The sequence below is a fragment of the Leptosomus discolor genome, chromosome 19 (genome assembly GCF_034619465.1).
Source record: "Leptosomus discolor isolate bLepDis1 chromosome 19, bLepDis1.hap2, whole genome shotgun sequence".
Classification (NCBI taxonomy): domain Eukaryota; kingdom Metazoa; phylum Chordata; class Aves; order Leptosomiformes; family Leptosomidae; genus Leptosomus; species Leptosomus discolor.
In genome coordinates, this window is record NC_141409.1 from 13277126 (window position 1) to 13297529 (window position 20404).

At 52.2% G+C, this 20404-nt stretch overlaps 1 protein-coding gene across 1 annotated transcript in view; it reads right to left on the minus strand.

Moving 5' to 3' along the window:
• Positions 1–3906: 3906 nt before the first annotated feature.
• NR6A1 (nuclear receptor subfamily 6 group A member 1) overlaps positions 3907–20404 on the minus strand; it is an 87384-nt gene continuing 70886 nt past the window's right edge. The window contains exons 3-10 of the mRNA XM_086475630.1: positions 19711–19941; positions 15284–15339; positions 13104–13261; positions 12355–12582; positions 11417–11671; positions 7360–7481; positions 4977–5129; positions 3907–3995 (exon numbers count right to left, since the gene is read on the minus strand). Coding sequence (XP_086331756.1) covers positions 3907–3995; positions 4977–5129; positions 7360–7481; positions 11417–11671; positions 12355–12582; positions 13104–13261; positions 15284–15339; positions 19711–19941 — 1292 coding nt within the window. The remainder of the gene's footprint in view (positions 3996–4976; positions 5130–7359; positions 7482–11416; positions 11672–12354; positions 12583–13103; positions 13262–15283; positions 15340–19710; positions 19942–20404) is intronic.

Below are 20404 nucleotides of genomic sequence, written 5' to 3' on the forward strand. Positions count from 1 at the left end.
GGAGCAGCCCCGCCGGCACGCTGCAGCCCCGGGGAGCCCTGCTCGCTCTGCTGGCACCGCTCGGAGGAACGCCGCAGCCCCGGGAAAACGGGCGCTCCTGGGGCAGCAGCTCGCCGGGCAGCCGGCAGCCCGGCCCACCGCTCTGCGCCGGTCTCCCTGAAAACGCCGCGCTCCCCCTTCGGCCCTGGCGTGGCGGGACACGGCAAAAGCTCAGGGTGTAAGAACTGCAGAAGAGCCCAGAGGTGACCCCGGCGCCCCGACGCAGGCAGCAGCGCTGCGGGCACGAGGCTCCGCACGGACGCCACGGCACCATCAGCAGCCAGAGAGCAGCTGATGCGCACGCAAAGCGGCTGGAGGGTTCGCTCCCGCTGCATCCATTCTGCCATGGCCAGAGCCCAGCAGCTGCGAGGGGGGACCGGGCACCTCCGAGCATCCTGGCCGTCCCTCCATCCCCCCGCCCGGGCCCGCCGAGGACAAGGACTCGCTGCTGACACGTGGAGTGGGGTCGAGGCTCAGCTCGCGGGACAAGAGCCCGACCCACAGGCAGGCCGTGAAGCCAAGCCAGTCGCTTTCAAAAAGCTTTTGTTGGGGCCCTGGGGTCTGGCCACTCGAGCTGGGACTCGGCCCCGGCAGCGGCACCTTCTGCTCTGTGCTCGGGGCCGCGCGACGAGCTTCAGGCTGCGGAACAGCCACCGGGACACCTCGGCAGAGTCCCTCCGAACAGGGAGCCTGAGCACCTCAAATTTATGTCCCGAATCTCTGTTCAGATTAAAAGTAACTCTTCAGCTTTCCATCTGCACAACTGCTATGAAGGAGAGGAGGGGGTCAGTCAGCCAATTTATCTTTCAAATCGGGGATAAAAATTGACTTGTCATGGCAGAAAATTCTACCAAAGACTATTATTGTTGATTGATTCCTCTATGACAGAAGGTCAGATAAGCAAGAGCAGATAGATACCAAAGATAATGAACTTCCCCCTACTAGCATTAAGCACAAATAAAATATGAGCCCCTGTAAACCGAATGTTACGTGAAGAATGGAACAAAAATTCCAACCTTTCCAGGGTGTCCTTCAAACCAAATTCACAAATACATCTAGTGACTGACCTAACGTCTCTACATCTCTAGCTACACTCCTACCTTCTCATAATACCTGAGTTTGCAATGCAACACATTCACTTTACCCTGTTTAAAAAATACAAGTCGTCAGAGGACTTGGTGCAGCAGATATTAAGAATGACTGTCCGGTGAGCCAGATTCTGGTTCGGTACATGAGCTTCTTCCTTACTCGTCACTTCAGTAAGGCTTTTCTGCTCCCTACAGCAAACGGGTCATTTGCTAACGCATACTGCTGCCAATCAACCTTCGTAAAATTCACTTTATACAACAGAAAGTAGAACATTCTTGTCCATTCATCGTGATAAATGAACTTAGGTATTTTGCTGTTGCTGGTACAGCGTTAGTCTTGGGAGTCTGTTTTGGACAAACACAGAATATCTAATAGATTATTTTTGTTGGGTATTTGGCAATAAGATGACCACTTTTATGTACACTAATTAAAACAAACTCTTACTCATCAACAGATTATAACAATCCAGTAACTGTAGAATAAAATTACTCCTATGCAATTTTAACAATTCCTTGAGTGTATAAAACAGCAAGCCAGAAGATAACCCGTAATAAAAAGATCATATCAAGCTATTTGGAAATTAAACTTAAAAGCTGAGAAATACTTCCTAACTTACAAACAGATAGACTAAAATCTTCCCATTTACACTTGAGGTATAGGCTGTATGCAGAAGGCTTTCCTGAGAAATACGCGCTTGTCTCGTTGGACAGTCAGAAAGTAAACGGGACTGACGGCACCACCTTTGGATTGCGAAGCTCCTTCCAGCTGAACCGCTGCTGGGCCCAGCAGCCGCTACCCGTAACGTCCTACTTCAATAACGACAAGTGAGCAGCCAGCGGGCTTCCGAGAAGGGAAACCGCCAAGCTGGAAGATGGCCCAGCGGGACCGCCAGGGTCCCCGAGGAGAGCTCCGACCGCAGCCGGGACACGGCACCGCGGCTGGCGAAGCCAGAGACGTGCCAAGCCAGCGGGTCACAGCGCCCCTCGGGCTGCGGCGGAGGGAGCGCCCGCTGGGCGCAGGGGGAGGAAAGACGACTTTGGTGAAGGAGATTTTTCTCCTGTTCACCGTCACATTCATCTCGCAGCAGCTCCGGCACCTGCGAGCGGCGCTCGCGCTGTGCCGCACAGCCGGCATCAGGACAAGACAAGGAGGCAGCAACTGGTCCCTCCTACCCTGAAAGGACAGAAGTCGTTTCCCCAAATATTTTCAAAACAGCATTCGAACACTTTTGGTGAACCCTCTTGCTACACCAACACCAGATTCACACCTAAGGACACAGGGAAGGAAATCCCGCCAGGGCGACACGGCTGCCTAGGAGAGCGACTGAGTCTTCGAAAGCTAATTCTTGATGAAGGAGACGAGAACAAGAGCATCTCATCCGACCTCCCCACCAGCACCACGAGCAGGAAGCCACGAGGTTACTCACGACAACACCCAAGCTTAGACAAACACCAGCACTTGGCAATTACTCAAATAGCCACCCAGTCGTCATTAAACCAGTTCTCCACGCGGTGAGTGGTGCGGAGGTTACGAGATGGAGAATCCAAGCCCTGCAACACCTCGGACAGAACAAGCATTCACACCGGCTTTCCTGCTAAGAAGGGATTCCACGAGCAGCAGAACAGCCCTGGCAGATTAGGACTATGGCTCACGCATTCCCCGAGTCCAGCAGAGAACGCCGTGCCAGAGGACGCTGGAGTCCCTTACCCCGCTGCACAGGTCACATTTAACCACGGGGCACGTTAACTGCTCCCAGAAACGGGCCGCTCGGGACTGCTGCAACGCGGAAGCCTCCTCAGTAGTCAGACACCACCCTGGAGGAACACACTAAAAGGGGCAATCCTGCCTCTTCTCCAAGTAGGTGTTTCCTGCTTTTGTGAACCTAAAATGGATGACAAGGAAGCGATGAGGAATTACTTGCAGTTCTCTAGCAACAAGAGTGCCTCTGCGTAACGCCAGGAGCCTGCTACGAACTGCAGCCACGCAGCTTCAGTCGAACGGAAAGGTGTGCAGCGACAGCGAGGGGCCAGCTGGTCAGGCTGGGGCTGGGGGCAGAGCCCACTCCTGCAGCTCCCCAGGAGGGGACGGGGGCAGTGAGCCCCTCACAGCTCGGGAGCACCACGGTCCCGCTGGGGCAGGACTCGCGGAAACCGCAGGAGCTGCCACCTGCATCTGCAACCTGCCAAGGGAAAAGAAACCGACTGGCTAGACAGACTTTTCCTCCTTCCCCAGTCCCTGCCTTTTTAAAATTACCACTACAATTAAAGAATAAAAGCTTGGCACTTCTCTAACACCCACTTCTCCAAAATTCTTTGCCCATTTGGGATTCTAACAGCTCTGCCGACGCGGTGAGGCCGTTTGCTCTCTACGACAAACGCTTGCGGATACGAATCATGGAAAGAGCAAGTGCGCGAACAGCATCTTCTCCTTGAGGTAGTCTTAGTCATCTCGGTCCCCAGCCCCCCAGTACAAAAGAACTAACCCTAACAAACACTGTAACATTAAACATCTTCACATTCTGTAAACCGCTGGAGAATGCATCTGCTGCATTCATACAGAACCATGTGCATCGTGTTGAAGATCATACATTCAACTCTGTCGTGAAATAAATATATAGGAAAAAGAGTAAAAAAACAAAAACAAACAAAAAAGATTCTTGCTACAACAGCAGGGCTGCCCGCCGCCCGTCTCCTGCCCGGATCACGTTGGCCCCTCTCCCGGGGTGAGCCAGCTCCCTGCCTGAGGCACAGCGTAAGGCACCGGCCGGGCGAGCCGGGCTCACTCTTTGCTCACGCTCGTCTTGCAGGAATGTAGAACGGCCTTAAAAAGGAGAGGCAGCTGCTCCAGGGGGACATTCACCATTTTTCCTGGTAAGAAAAAAAAACAGAATTAGCAGCCACTCCTGAATCAGATTTCAGAGACACCTAAGCCAGCAACGCCGGAGATGGTTTTACCTTGAACCTCTCAGAGAAACAGTTAATCATCCTACTGCTACATTAGACATTTGATATTCATTTGGACACAACAGGATTTATTATTTACTGAAATCGAAAGCAAAATAAATGGTCAAAGTCAGATCAAAATGATTTCTCCACAATGGAGCAGTATTTATAGAAACTGGGAAAGACTAAATCCCACCTCTCCTCAAACTCCCTTGTTGATCTCAATGAGCAAATTACAAGAGCTACTCTGTGATTATTGCCTGGTTCGTTACAAGGCAGCAGGATGAAGCACACGGAGCCTTGACACAGGGAGGCAAGTTCTCCCTTTGCCATAACATTCAGGAACAAACAACCTTTTAGTAACACCAGACCTTGTAGACCTAATTAGTGACACGACTGCATTTGAAAATGCCCTGCGGATTTCAGAGGTCCAGACGAGCTGAAACCTGGGGGTTACGCTGCAGAACCGCCCGCCGCTCTGCTCATCATCTGCTCCTTAATTACGCGGCATTTCAGGGACCTCTCTATTTCTTACAAGGTAACTCGTCAAGCCAGGATGACGCCCTTTTGAGACAAAATGCCTCTGAGTTGGGATTGAAAAGAAGAAAATGAAACAAGAACCTGACCAAAGTACTTAAAGGGTGGCAGGTCAGAGCAAGGCACATCTTGGGGGCAGGGGACTCGGGACGTAACACTGCATCCACCAGCGTCACAGGGACAACCTAGAAGGAGCCCATCGAGCTGGGTGAGCTGGGGGTGATGGGAGATCGGCTTAAAGGTGGGGGAGAAGCTCCACAAACATCCTCCACCAAAGTCAGTGAGGATTTCACTGTTATAAATTTCCTTTTAAAAGCAAATTTCATAACTTGTACCCAATCTCAGCAGGGGAAGAGCTCAAAAAGTTACCTGCGATATATCGTATCTCTGGCAAACACATCATTAAATCCGGAAAACGGTTTGGCTGGTGTGGGTATTTGTACTCGGTGAAGTCCTGGCAAACATACCAATACCGCTTGTTCAGCTGCTCCAGCTGGGACGCGTTAGTGAGACCCCTGATGTCTGCAAGCGAATACGATGACAGAGTCAAGAAAACATGACGAAAACATCCTAGAAAAGCAGCAAACCCGCACTGACTGCCATTTCTCCAGGGAAGACAAACTGACTGCTAAAACCGTAAGGTGGGTCCCCGCTTTGGAGACCGGCTTCGAGTGCCCAGCCGGACAGGTACCGAAAGTCCCGTCTCCCCCCGACGCGCCTGCATTGGGGATGCGTCTACACGTGTGTCTGGGTACAGGATTTCCTTCCACGAAAGACCAGGGTGAGAACAGCTCGCGTCCTAAGCTGCTCATCGGCAGAGCTCAATGGATGCTCGGGGAGATAACAGCTCCAGCAACCCTAAATCCCTGCCTGCCTGGTGTAACGCAGCTGCGTGTCAAGGTTCAGGCCTCACAGCGGATTCAGTGTAATACTCCCTCAGGCAGAAACACGTTGATTTTAGCTACATCATCTTGGCCGAGGAAAGCGCTCAACTCTATAATTCAAGGTATCATCATATTTCTCCCCATCTGCTTATGAATTATGTCATATGAGCTTTATAAACTTGTCACCTTCTTATTTTTAAATCTAGCTTTGCCAATGTCAGGCAGCACACACAAAGGAAAAATGGACGTTTCCAAGCCATCAAGCTGGCAGGAAGGCCCACTGCCAGCGCTCGGCGTGATCGACGGCACCAACGCGCTGCTGGGGGTCCTGGGAAGGATCCAGCGTGGGGAGCAAGGAAGCTGCGGACCCTTGGTGCAGGCTCGGTACTGGAAGACCATCTGACGGAAGAGGCATTTATCCACTGCCCAAAAGCTGACTTTCAAAAATAATTCTCAGGTATTTCACATAAAAAATTGCAAACTTCAACTAAAAATAAAAGAAGACAGGAAGTTAATGAAAATACATTTTGGAAAACAATGGAGCCAGCTCGAGAAGTGTATTATCCAGTGTCAGGAAACTGCCCAGGGAAGCAAACCGGAACCTCAGCCCGGCACAGATTGAAGCGTCAGCACTATCTCCTGCTGGAAACGAGTGGGGGAGGAGGGAGCCTGCAGCACATTTTCACAGACCGCAACTATCTTTCACAGCACAAAAGACTTTGGGGACATTTATTTCCAAAATTACACTGAACACCATCCGTTAAGCATTTGCCTCTCAACAGTCGTCTTCATTTACAACGGGAAGAAATGTCCTGCAAGGCCCCACAGACACGGGGCCACAACAAACACCCGGGGAAGGGGATCCACAAGCAGTGGATTGAGACAGTGGGCAAGGGTGGAGACAGGGACAAGCACTGAAGAACAAAACTGATCTGTTCCAAACTATTTCAGCCCACTATGGTTGTTAGGAACTGACCAGGATCTTCTCACGTGTTGAAGAATCCCTCTGCATGGATTCTGAAACGTGCAGGGTCTTGCAGCAGCCTGGACTGCCAGCTTTAATGCACTGGTTAATCGACAGAAGGATACCGTCCCTTCTCAGGCAGAATTCATTGCCTCCACATAAATACTTCATTCATGATTACTTTTCACTTTGAACAGTGAGCATTAGGTACAAAATCTCAAAAGCAAGAAGCCAGCTAGGTGACCTAAGTATATATCCTCAATGTAGACATTTTAAAGAGTCAGAAAAGCTCTAAAAAAAGGGAGGACTGATTTTACAAATTTACCCTTAAAGCAGAAAAATGAACAATTATATTTTCTAGTTGGGAATCTTTGAAAGGCTGTTATGCAAACAGTCAATGTTTACTTCAGGAAGAAAAGTCACGTGAATTAACTGGTTTTAAAGTACCACCTAGTTAATTGCCTAAACAGTTACCTAAAGCAGTAATGCTTTCAGATGACACACCTTTGTCTGATGAAAAGTTTGTCAGCAGCTTGTAAGTCACCACTCCCCCAAACCTGACCCAGAAAGGTTTCACCAGCCTCTCTGCTCTGTTCTTACTCTGGTACTGGCACCCCTGGCACCCATGTAAAACAACACGCTGACTGTCCTTGGTGCCTATAGTCAAAGGCAATAAAAACCGTCTAAGCAAATGAATTCATTCACTTCCAGGATTTCTTCACGTGGGCACCCACGTGTATCCCACTCTGCACGACAGCGAACACGTACAGAGAGGTCTCAGAGCTCGCGCGTCTCCGTGGTCTCGGACCCCGTCTTCCCATTTCTCATCAGGGAAGCAAAGGCTGCTCAGACGGTTTCACAGCATTTCTCCAGTGGGGCAAATACCTTCTCTTCATCAACTCACCTTGATTTAGGAAGTTAATGGCTTTCATGCACGCGTACTCCTCATTGCTGACCTTCAACTGGTTAAATTTGCGAAAGAGGTAGATCAACCGCTCCATCACCTCCATCCCCTCTTCACTGAATCTGGAGGACAGAGATCACACATCAACGTATGCAGGACACAGGCTGCGCAATAAAGGCCAGAAGCTTATTAAAATAACTTCAGAGATTTTAACATCTTGCAAGAGAATTAAAAAAAATCATCATCAAGACTGCTTGAAGCCTGCTGGCACCATTAAACTGAAGCAGAAGGAAAAGGACTCAGTTACAATCTTGACTGCTACAGGTACTTTAGCAAAGAACCATCTCTTGGTGATTCAGCTCATCACCAGCCTGCTCTGACAGCGGAAAAGGGTTGATGGAGCCAGGAATACGCAAAAACTCCTTGCGTGCTTGCAGGCACGCTGCTTTGCCTCTCCGCGCTTCTATTTGCCCAGGTTTCAATGGGGATTGTGCCTCTGCCCTTCACCGGGCTAAGGGGAGGTTTAACTAAGCCATTTGGGGAATGAGAGGAGATCTCACAGAAATGTGGAGCGATCCTGGTCTCGTAGGACATGAAAACATCCTGCAAGACGCCCGCTGCCCCCCAGATGCAAGGGTCGGCAGGTATCCCCCTCTGCCTGGTGGTGCGCTGCCTCTATCCCCCACAGCAAGCAGCTCGCAGCCACGCTGTACAGCACTGCGCCTTACTCCTGACGGGTGTTTTTGCAGGATCAGAGCACCCCTAACATACCGCAGGAAGGCTGGGATCCCTCTCACGAATACAAATACGCACGAAACCACAAACAGCCAGTGTTGAAGGGAGAGAAAGTGCAGGCTCTGGTCTAAGGTTGAATCGCGCAGCCTAAGGAACACGTGCCGTTTCCTTCCAAAGCTTCCCCCTCAAACAGGACGTGCCGCATTCACTGCACTTGATAAACGCACAGCCAGACCCAACCAGAAAAGCACTGCCGCTAGAGTGGACCGTCAGGGATCCCCCGCTGGGATCTGGGTCCACCATCCGTACCAGCCCTGGAGGATCTCACCACCCAGCCACGCTCATTTCTGGCTCTCTGCTGAAAACAAGCTGCACATTGCTCCTGAGCGTCCACCCTGGCCAAGGGAAGCCAGCGACAGAGACGGGCAGGAGAGGGCACGCCGACGCACGGGGAGCGTAAATCTCCCCACAACCTCCCGGGAAATTGCCCGATGGGAGATTTTGCGGGTGCCGAACGAGATCCTCCTGCCGAAGGGGGTGCCGGGCTGCTTCTTCAGGAGCGAAACCCCCGCGTGTGCACCATGAAAAAGCCACGGCGTAAGGAACAGGCAGAAGTGGAGCTGGAGGGCACGCCCCAGGTCCATCCCCCGCGTGCCAACGGCCTCTCGGCAACACATCTCACAGCAATCGCCCCGGTTTCAAAGAAATTGCATATTGCAAAAATGCTCAGAAGTGGGACAGGAGTGTTTAGGGAAGCTTCAGCTGTGCTCTGGCATTGTACAGCACAAAGAACAAGAGCACAGCCAGAAAGCCATCGTTGAATAGAACAGAAATAGAACCTTCTTCACTGAAAAATACCTTATTTTGGCATGTGTGTTTGTTTACTTCAAAGTTATTTGTAAAATGCATGGTGGAGTTTGACCCCAGAGAAGAGAAAACAAGCTATCTGAACTCCAGGTCACTTCTTCAAGAAAGTAATATTGTAAGCGATGAAAGCCTTGTCGGCTAATCTAAAGTTGTACAAGTTTTCTTGCTCTCAAGTTGACATTAAAAATCTTGCAGGTGCAAGATCGCAAAGCTCAAGAAGTTAATGAGCACAAAGACCACTCAGTTGTCTGTTGGGTTTAATTGTTTTTATAGCATGCACATTTTTACCAGCCACTCATCACTTCATAAATCCAGGAGAGCTCTTCTCTCATTCCTGCAGTTGAACTGTCTTACTTTTCTGCGCATACTTTCCTCCCCCTTTCAAACAAAGCTGTTCTGTTTTTCACAGCCCTGTTTCTTCTCGAGGCCTGACTCCTCCACACACTTTTCCTCGCAGTTTACACCAGGCAAGTTCCTGGCTGGGAGTTATCGGGATCGGCCGGGGAGGAGGGGGAAGGGAAGCGCTATCAGGAGTGCTGGGGGAGGTCAGGAATCTATTCATTTCATATTCATCTTCAGAAAAACAGCACAATAAAAGAAAACATTTGCTCTAGCAGGTGAACAGAACATTTAGCCAGCGGTTAGAAGGGATTAAAACAGGGGCCGAGGAGCTCGTCCTAAGCCTTCCTTCATCACCCACCTCAGCATTAGCATCGCTTCTGTCATTTTGCTAAATCAGAACAGAAATTAACCCCAGAGCGCCAGATTATCACAGCTCAGCGAGGCTTCTGCAACCACCCACGAGACCTAAAGAACCCCCGTTTGCAACCGCCACCGATGGACGCCAGAGCTCTCTGAAGAGAGGGGCTCGGCGAGGAAACGTCCCGCCAAAGGAGCCCCTCTCAGATCCAAAGGGACCAGCTTTTCCACGCGTGAGTCGGACAGGGAGCCCGATACCCACAAACTGCCCCACTGCCACCTGCAGTCACGCTGTGGCTGAACGACCCCAGAGACCACCGGGAGGGAGGGAGGGAGCCGTGCAGCTGGAGACCCTCATCCGCGCAGCTTCCCGCTAAATGGCTTTTTTGGTGTGCGTCTTCCCATGTTACTAATGACAATTAACGATACCTGGAAAGCTAAGTCAGAAGAAGGGATTACAGAAAAATTCCGCTCCCAAGAACACCTATTTCCATCCACGTGCACAGATCTTCTCTGAAGGACTTTTGAGGCGACCAGCTCTGAATTGCGGTTTCTGAAGGGCGAGGATTCCTCCTTTGTCTTGTTTTCTTACCTCTCACTCGTATTTCTCGCAAACCCAAAATGAAACAAACACTTCTCTTTTGAGGCTCTGATCAGGACAGCAGGAACAAGAGGACGGCTGAATGCGGGAACAAGTGTTATTGTGGTTTTCTATGACCCTCACTGTTCCTCGCAGGAGCAGCACCAGATGCACGATGAATGGCCGGGCAGAACAGTGCCGTGGAGGAACCTGTCCCAGGAAAAGAGACACCTGGGGCCAGCTCTCGGCTCCTCCACTCCTCCGCTGTGGTCATCAGCCAGCCAGCTCCTCCGGTTGTCAAAACAGACGCACAAAGGGACCTCAAGGAACCATTAGATACGGCGATGGCTGAAGACCACAGCAGTATTTTAACTCTCTGCTCATCAGACACTTAGATCCCCTGGCGACTGCTGACAAATCACCAAGCCTAGCAAGGGCAGAGCACAAACGGGGCAGATGTTAAAAGGGAGGGTGGGCAGCAGTTTCCGTAAATCCTACCTATTCCGCCATAGTATTGTGAGATTGTGAGTCTGCTACCAAAAGGAGGGTCTGTCTGGCACCAAGACTACAAAAACAAAACACCCAAACCAAAAAAACAACACCCTGACCAAAATGATAAATGAAAGGCAGGTTCCTCAGAGCATCAGATAGCACGTACTATGGAAAAAACAAGCGCGAAGTTGCAACATCTTTAAATTTATGTAATCAAAACAATGAAATAGCAATTAATAATGAGCACTTTGATAATACAGATAACCAGCTTTGTGAACAACCTTTCCACTGGCCCAAAGAGTTTTTAAGTTAGACCTTCCGTTCTGTATCTCAGGGTTACCCGAAGTGTGGGTTGGTTTTACTCTCCCCATAAAAACGGTGGTTTGTAGGGCTGTGCTGGAGGATGACAGCACCGCTACGGGGACTGCCAAAAGCACCACACAGCACCACGCACCTTCCCCTGCAGGAGGAGGTTTTGATCCGACACTGACTAACCACAGCGTGCTTTCTAAGCCTGGAACGGCCGTTCCCTAAAAAGCAGAAAAGGAAAACAGCTGCAGGTGAAGCGACCTGTCCCAGGAGAGGTGGTCAGGCAGTCACAGGGTGCCCCACCACCACCCTCCAGACGGCTCCTCCATCCCTAGACCTCACTCCCTTGCCCATGAGCTCAGCTCGACGTCTCACCTGTGCAGCTCATCGTCAGAGGGAGAGTACTTGGAGGTGACGTCCGCAAGGTCACCAAAGATCTGCTTGCTGTAAACTGTCAGTGAGGAGAGCAGGATCAGCTCCTGCCATGTGGAGCTGAGCAGGCAGGTATAGTCCTTGATGGACAGTTCGCAGAAGAACGGCAGCTTCTTGATCCAAGCAATCTGCCTGAAAAGCAATTCATCCGCCAGACGACACAACAACGCAAACAGCTCTGCCTGAGTCACTTTATACCTGCAGGCACAGTTAATACGAAGGCATAAAAACAATTAACAACATCGAATGAGACCATCTGACGAGGCACCTGAAAAGCAAGGCAAATGCCACAGGAACTGGTGCGACACCGACGTGCTGGTGTCCAGAGTGTCACCTGGCGGCAGGAGCCACAACGGCCAGCGCCCAGCCTGCCCAGCCGGGGAGCCCCCCTCATCCCTGGGGTCACCCTCCCGGCCAGCACCCAGCCCACCCGGCCACGGGGCAGCTCAGCCTCAGAGACAGTCCTGCAGCTCTCACCAATGGACTACCCAGCTTTTTTCCACCCGTGTGTATTTTCCCAGCTACTGTGCTGATTAACTTCTGGACAGTTAATGCAAACTCGGCGCTGAAACGCATCGAACCCGCTCCCACGTAGCCTGGAACCCCCCGCAAGGCCCGTGCGTGCCAGCTCCAGCCCCAGGCAAGGGCACAGGCCACCCCTGGGACAGGGTCTGCTCTGCTGCTTGCACTACAGCTGCGTCTTCTCCGCAGGGACGTGCTCCCCGTGCCGATCGGGGCATGAACGCCCACCCAGCCACCCCCCTCGCCGTCAGCAGCCCCTGCAGCACGAGCTGGAGCCGCGTGTGCAGGCGGGGACGGCCGGACCGAAAGGCCAGCCGGGAGCACGCAGCTCTGGGCACCCTCGTGCCGCGCACACTCACCCGTCCTCTATGAGCATCGGCGTGCCCAGCGGCTCCAGGTCCTCCGCTGACACCAGCTGATTGATGAGACTGTGCGACTGGGGGTCCAGGCTGCGCGGCTGGGGGGGCATCAGAGCCGAGTGAGCAGAATAGCTAAAAAGGTGCGGGAGGTACTGATAGTGCGTGGACACCGGCATCCCGATATACTGATCCCTGAGTGCAGTGAATCCATTCAGCTCCACAGACCTACTGGAAAGGGAAAAGCTCGTTAATATACCCCCAAAATTCCACCCGATTCATTAAAGTGTGGTTCTCGCCGTGTTTGCAATCAAAGGCTGCATCAGGAGGCTAGCACCAACAATAGCTGACGTTAATAAAACACCGTCAATTAGTAACCTAAATGGAGTCATTTATTTCCAAAATCTCAGCACAGTGCAGAAAAAGAGCTTATGCAGAATAAGCAGGGAAAGGTAATCAAGTTCCCAGGATCTGCAGAAAAACCTATCAATACAAATTAAAAGATATATTTCAAATACAACTTTAACTCAACATCGTCTTCTTTTTCACTGGCTCATGAGCATTTCACCTCCCAGTTCAATCCAGTGGCTGGCTGTCTTAAAACACAATCAGAGACATAAGAACCTGCAGCACGCTCAGTTCACACGCAGACGCGCTCACGCTGTATTTTTCCTACGCTGACCCAAAGTATCGCTCAGGGAAAGACAGTCAAGATCCCTGTAATAAGGAATTCTTCCAGGGGTCATTCCCACCTTGAAGATGGAGTAGAAACGGGCGAAGGCTGGTTGCTCTCAGAAACTCCATTTCCAGGGGAACTATGGTCACTGTCTCCGTTGTTGCTCCATGACATGTTTGCCTCTCCCTCAAATTCTTGCCCAGACATAATTCTCTCAATCTCTTCCTCTGATATCTGTCAAATACAGGACCATTACGGTTACTTCAGAAACAAGGGAGAGCCTCAGCACACAAACACCTTGGCTGCACAGTCACATCCGACAGCTGAAACCACCCTGCACCAGGAAGAACACCTCACCGCTCCTGCCCGTATCACACCTTTACGTTTGAGAACACACATGAAAAACTCTATTTACAGACCATCGTGGTGACCGCCAGCACCTGCAGTACAATTCAGGTGACGATACCACAGCAGACAGGAAGGGACACATGAGAAGATGATGTCAAATACACACAGCAACGAGCTGTAAATCAGCCACTGTCACACAGTGAAAAACCTGGGAGTAATTGAGGCCGGTTCATCGGGAACATCACTCAGTACGTGGCAAAGGTAAAGGCAAACGGAAGGTGGGGGAGGCTCCAGTTCGATGAAGCAATTGAGAGAGGCAAGGTGACATATATAAAATTAGTCAGGAAAACGTTTACAGGGAATCATTGTTCACTGTTTTCCCCAGATAAGAACCTGTTGGCACCTAAAGAAGTAATCAAGCACCTAATACTCAAACCAAGAATTAAAGAGTAAGGTATATGAAGCTAAAATGGACTAAAAAAAAAAAAAAAAAAAAAAAAAAAAAAAAAAGGAGTTCGCTTAATTATGAAGCTTCAAGGAAGAGCTGGGCGTGCTCCTGGAGAAATGCCATGTCAGTAGTGGGGAAAATGCAGCATTAATGTTTTGGGGATTTTTTTTTTTTTTTCCCGACGGCAAAGCTGTCACAAAATATGGAAAGACGTCGAGTTAACGTGGTGCAAGAAAGGGCACTGAACTCTGAACATCATTTTCAAGAGACAAACACTGCTCAGACAGTTTATGCCAGTCTTGCAAAAAAAAAAAAAAAAAACAAAAAAACAAACCAAAACCCAAAGAAAAAGGAAAGCTCGGCAGGCTCACCCAGGTATAGAACCCGAAGAGCGCAGCAGCTAAATAGTCTCACCTCAGGAAATGGAGTTGATGGCATAACCTACAGCCCAACGCTGACCGATCACACACGTCTCAGATGAGCAAGAGCCTGCCTGGCTCTGTTTTACTACAGGCTGCTGCTTTACTACAGCTACATTGCTCAGAGGGGCAGTAAAAACTGTTACCTGGCCAGAAATTAAATGTTTGTTCTTCTCCGCTAGACCGACGCAGGCTTTAAGGCTGTGATAAATACAACATTTGCAAACGGCAGAAAACGTTCTATCGTTACTAAGAGACTTTATTGTTTGAGCCAGGCTCTCTCTGATGCTGACCACAGGCATGGCCTCACTGTCTAATTCCTGCCTGTTCCTTGGCTCGCTACGGAGGACCTTACAGAGCTGGTTGCTTGGCTTCTCACGGTTTGGTTTTGGACTGGGGCGAGTAGTCTCTTCATAGGCACAGGGAGTCACAGAAAATGCTTTCAGCGTTATTTCTATTTTATTAAAATAAACAGTAAACTTTTAAAAGACCTCTTTTCTAGAATTGAGCTGGAAATGGCCATCATTTCTCACGCGTGCAGTACAAGCTGTTGTGCTGAATTACCTCGCGCTTTACAAGACGTCTCCAGACAAGCTGTGCCATCAATCAGCGAGACATTTACTGGGTGCCCCGCTTGCAACAACTGAAGGAATTGCAGCAGGCAGCCCGTGAGATTTACTGGGAGCCGTGGAGGGACGGACGTCCTTGTGCAGCTCACAAAGGACAGAGCGCCGTGATGGCCGGAGACGGCCCGTGTATTCCCGTAGGCGCCCCGGGACCGCGCCGCGTCCCCTCCGGGGACAGGCAAGCACCAAGCTTTATTTACAAATCTACTGTTCATGATGTATTTCTAACACTCATGGGGAATCAAAGCCCTGTGACAGCAGCAGAAGGCACAGCAGGGCTGAGAAAGGCTCAGTCACAGGAACCCTGGCCCCATCCCACGCCGAGCTGCTGCCACGGCCTGAGCCCACCACCCCGCGGTGTGTGCCAAGGCGAAAAGCTGAAGGGAACCGTGGAGAAACGGTCACACGTGCTCACCTGGACAGGTCCGATGCTTTTGTTTCTGCCTCCTGGCATGCCATCCTCCCTGATTGCTGAAAGAAAACAAGCAAACCTTGGTGAGGAACACTACTGTTGGTATTCCAGAAATACGTAAGAAGGTATCTACTATTTTCCAAAAAATCTTTGTATCTTAAAAGATTCATTTTGTTCATCAAAGCAGTTTACACAGAAACCGCCCCCCCCTTCCAGGGCACTGGGGAGCTCCAGCAGTACGCACCACGACCCTCACCCCAAAGGGCACAAACATGTTGACGGGGCTACAGGCAGTACTCAGGGAGTTTAGTATTTCTTCATGTGATCCCCGGGTGACAGGTAACGAAGGAATAGCAATCCCTCATCACAATTAATTCCGGGATCATTTGAGAGATGGCACACAGAAAGCAAACCATCTTCACCTCCAGAAATAACGCAACGAACACCCACGGCTGCTAGAAAACTAAATGCCAACGCTGACGTTTCTAACCGCACTGCCCGCAGCCCTGCGCCCACCGCGAGCCAGGCTCCACCGGGAGACACATCAACCGGTGCTGCCGCCCGCACCGGGATAAAGCGCTTCACGGGTAACTGCTAACGCCGCTGCCACTTCAGAGGGTCAGCTCTCCTACAGCCACCATGGAAAATGGAGGGGAGGCGTTTTCCCCAGCTGGCTGCCGGCAAAGCCGTTGTTTAAAATCTGAGTCACTAGCCTGAGCTACGCAGGTTCTTTGCAGAAGGGCAGCCTAGTTTCTCGATGAGCAGCTGCATTTTTAAAGCTCTTTAAACAGTTTCCAGGGAGCTTCAGTGAAGTCCAATTAAGGGGATTATCTTGGAGCTGCTTCTCTACCTTCCTCTTCCCTCTTTATTGGCAGAGCAGCTCTGCAGAAGCCGGCAGCATTCGAGGAGCGGCCCCGCTTCTCGTGCGCCTCCTCTCCCGGGCCGGGTCCCCCCTGTTTATCAGGTCCCAATCTCTTTCCCACCGCGACCTGGCCAGACTTGGCAAGAGGCTCTCCCCAGCTGCGCGGTGACCTTGCTGCTGCCGGCCGGCCTCACCCTGCTCGGCCCACGGGGCTGCAGGAGGCCCTCTCGAAGCAGAAAATGACACAAAACTTCAGGAGAAATTCCTGTACCAGGAAATTTTAGATACCCTCAGCTCAAATCCTCCTCGGCTGCCTCGGGGCTGCACTTGCAACCCGGGGATCACAGAGGCGGGTTCAGCTACGGCAATGGTGGCCAGGCAGAGCGACGCACACCCCGCACCCGGGCCCAAACCGCGTTTCCCTGAACCGCAGCCGCCGAGTCGAGCAACGCGAAGCGCGACGCAAAAGCGTCCCGATGATTTACAGCCCCCCTGTCCGTGACCAGCAGCACGGCGATCCCTCCGGCACCTCGCAGCAACCCGTTACGAGATCAGCAACACAGTTCTAGCCCTGCCAGCATGAACCCCACCACCTCCACGGAACTGCAAGTATTTTTATTTAAAATGCCAGCCAGCGTTCGTTTAAGCACACTGGAGAAGCCACAGACACAGGACATGAAACAATTACGGTTACCTTTTACATCACACAAATCTCTGACAGCACGCCCATTTTAACAAACAAGGCTGTTCATTTTCTGAGAAAGCTCTTTCCAAAAATCATTAGTTTCTTATTAAAAAAAAAAGTGACCAATGTAAAACTAAGCTGTCATGGTTAGCTCTCTGTTACTCCCTTTAGGTTGATTTTTTTTTTTTCTTAATGAAACTACAGTAACAGTTTTCCAACTTGGGGGGAACTTCTCTAGTTTTCCAAGATATTTTATTGCTAATTGTGATTCAGAAAGCTTCTCAGCTAATTCCATTACGAGCCATGAACATAAATTATCTTGGTCACCTGGTTTCAAAGTGTAATTGTAGCAGACATTAGGTTAAATCTTCCTTTTCTATGTGCACGTCATTTGACAGAACACCTCGGGAAATCTGCAGAGTTCACAGCTCTTCTTAGCCACGCAGACAACGCTGGTGGTCACCAGGCTGGTGGTCACCCTGCCATGGCTTTCTGCCTTGCCCAGGAGCTCCATCCTCCAGCTCCAGCCAGCCCAGCAGAGCTGCCCTCCCTGCTGAGCTGGTCTGATGAGCTGCCAGGTACCCGCGGGTGAACTCCTGCCCTCTGAGCTTGCCCCCGGTGAAACCTTTAACCCCTGTGGGCTAAGGGGACTCCGGTTTGGCTGTGCAGGCCCTTGTAGCAGCGGGTGCCATTCAAACCAGAGCCCTAGGCCGGGCACCACCCGAGCTCACACACTTTATCTTTAAGACTGCCGGTATCTTTCAGGCACCGGAGGTTGAACGGCCCCGTTACTCCTGCTCCAGTCACGGTCGCTCCAGCAGTTCTCTGCCGGCCAGCGGTTCGGCGCCTTGCCGGACCCCGCAGCCTCTGACAGCAAGACCGACCAGGCACAAACCGACTTTGTTTTGGCAAATCCTCACCACCATTCCTCGCTTAAACGGAGGAAAAAAAACCTCACACTGGGAGGTGCCCGGCACCGCCTTGTACCTGCTGCCATCCCCGACCCGGCCGTCAGCACAGGCACACGCTGGGCTGCGAAGCTCAGCCCTGGCGGACCAGCCCCGTCCCTGCAGCTCCAGCCCGACCCCTCCCAGACCCCGGGGCGCCCAAGACCCTTCTCTGAAACGGGGTTTTCGGAACCCTGCACAGCCTGGCCGGGACCCGCCACGCACCGCAGCTGCCGGCGCTCAAGGGCTGCGAGAGACCCGGGCGGCTCCAGAGCACAGACGCCCCCCCCCCACCCGCCCCCGCAGGGCAGCCTCGCCTCGGGGCCGCTTCCCTCCAAGCGCTGGGCCCCGCCCGGGAGCAGAAGTCGCCGCACTGAGACCCCCTGACGGCGGAACTTGGCGACCCACCGACCCGCACCGGGGCGGGAAGAAAACGCTTCTTCGCCCCCCCCCCCCCCCCCCCCGCCGGTGGCTGCCTCGTCCTCCGCAGCGACGCCGGCTGGAAGCGCGGTGGGGCGGGGGCGGGCCGGCAGGGGGCGCTGCGCCCCCGCGGGTGAGCCGCGCGCGCTGCCGGCACCGGGCACGGCCACCGCCGCCAGGGTCCGGGGGGGGGGGGACGGGGACGGGGACGGGGGCAGTGGCGGGGAGACAGGCGGGCCGGAGCCCTCCGGGGTCTGTCTGCACCCCCCGGTCGCGGAGGGGCACCCCGAGCCCCGGCACCAACCCCCCCCCTCCCAGGTGGCAGAAAGGCCCCCCGAGGCGGCCACCCCCCCGCCCCGCGGGTAACAGGTTCGCGCGCCCCCGCTCGCCGCCCCCATCCCCACCAAAGCCCCCGCGGCGCGTTGTCGCCGCGGCGGCCCGGCGGTAAGCTGCCCGTCTCGGCCCCGAGAGGCACCTGCCGAGGAAGAAGATCCTGGGGGATTTGCAGGAGATTTAGGGCAGTTTTAGCGCTTTCGACAGGCGGCTTTGGTATGAACGATGACACCAAAGGCATCGACAGCGACATTTAAAAAACATGAGACGATGCTTCTGTTTTGGCAGCCAGGACAAGGTCCCCCCCGCGTGTCCGGGAGGGAGCATGAGCAGCCCCTGTGCTCCAGCAGCACCCGCTTCTGCTCAGGCTCCTCTCTGCTGCCCTTAAACCACGAAATCGCTGCTTTTAATGGGTAACAGCATTTCCAGAGATTAAAAAATCAAAAGACTGAGGACTAGAGAGACATGGCACTGAAATAAACCCCTATTTTCAATTATTAATTCCTGAGCTACTTAAGATTTTCCACCCTGAAGACAGCATTTCATCCCCTCAGCACACGGGGGGGCCAAGGGGTGGCTGTCCCTAACCCAGACTGCACATGTCTCCTCGGTGACTTCGCACCCGGCAAAACCACCTTCGGCATTCCCCAGCCCTACATGCCACCACCGGGAGCCATGTGTCACCAACCAGAGACGGGCGGCGAGTGAAGACCCTCACACCTTATCGCTGGGCAGCGGCTGCAGGTCTAATCTCCCACAACACTGAACAGGTAAAGCCTGACTCAATCTCCTGGACTGTAAAAGCCTAGTTAAGTGCATTCATTTTTGCCACGTTAGTACAGTGAAGCACAGAAAGAGTGATCACCCGGCTCAGGATCAATGCAAGGACAGATCCACCAGGAAGGGCAGTAACACACCGTTACCTTCCCTGAGAAAAGGGATCACAATGATCCAAATATTTACATATGCTTTCAATTCATACAGATTTTTCCTCCAATACAGTAACGAAGTAGTTCAGGAAGAACTTTTTATCCATGCATGACTTCGCTGAAGTTTCGCTTTTTCTCGTCAAGAATCTGAGAGGCAGAATTGCAATAGCAAACGGTGGCTGAGGAAGGGTAGCAGGCGTGGCTAACACTGGCCCAAATGTACCTCCGCCAGTAAAAAGCCCAGTTTTCTTTACCTTTCCGGTTCATCCCCATCTGGAGACATTTGAGCAGCCGGCAGTACTGGCACCTGTTGCGCTGCTTGCGTGACATGACGCAGTTCTTGTCTCGACTGCATCTGTAAACCCGCTTGTTGCAGATGCTCCTTTTGAAGAACCCCTTGCAGCCCTCGCAGGAGATGATCCCATAGTGCAGCCCCGTAGCTCTGTCCCCGCAGATCAGGCAGGTTCGCTGATCCACCCGCTCATCTGGAAGAGAAGAGGAAAGGCTTTGCGGTCAACAAAACAGCTTCACCGAGCAACGAGGAACCCTCCTGAGGGGACTGGGAAAGTCTCAGCACCCCACAACCCGCCCGGACAGACGTCCGCAAAGCAGAGCGCGGCACAGGCGCTCACCCAGAAACGCCGGTCTCGGCAGCCCGGCACAGCGCGGCTGGAGGTGCCACGGCACGAGTCTCCTCATCGCCTTTGCTCAGTCAGCGGAGCAAGGTGTGCAGAGGGGCTCGCCTCCAGCTCTGGAGCTTCACAGGCCTGCCACAAATCCAGTGCCACAACTACTAATAAAAATCACTTCAATTCAATGTATTCACAAGATATTAAGTCCAGAAATTCTCAGCAGTGGCAAGAAGAATGAAGAAAAATAAACCCCACGTTTGCTTAAAACCCCAGCATCTCAGAAAAGCCCTTAGTTGCACAATTTATCAGAAATGAA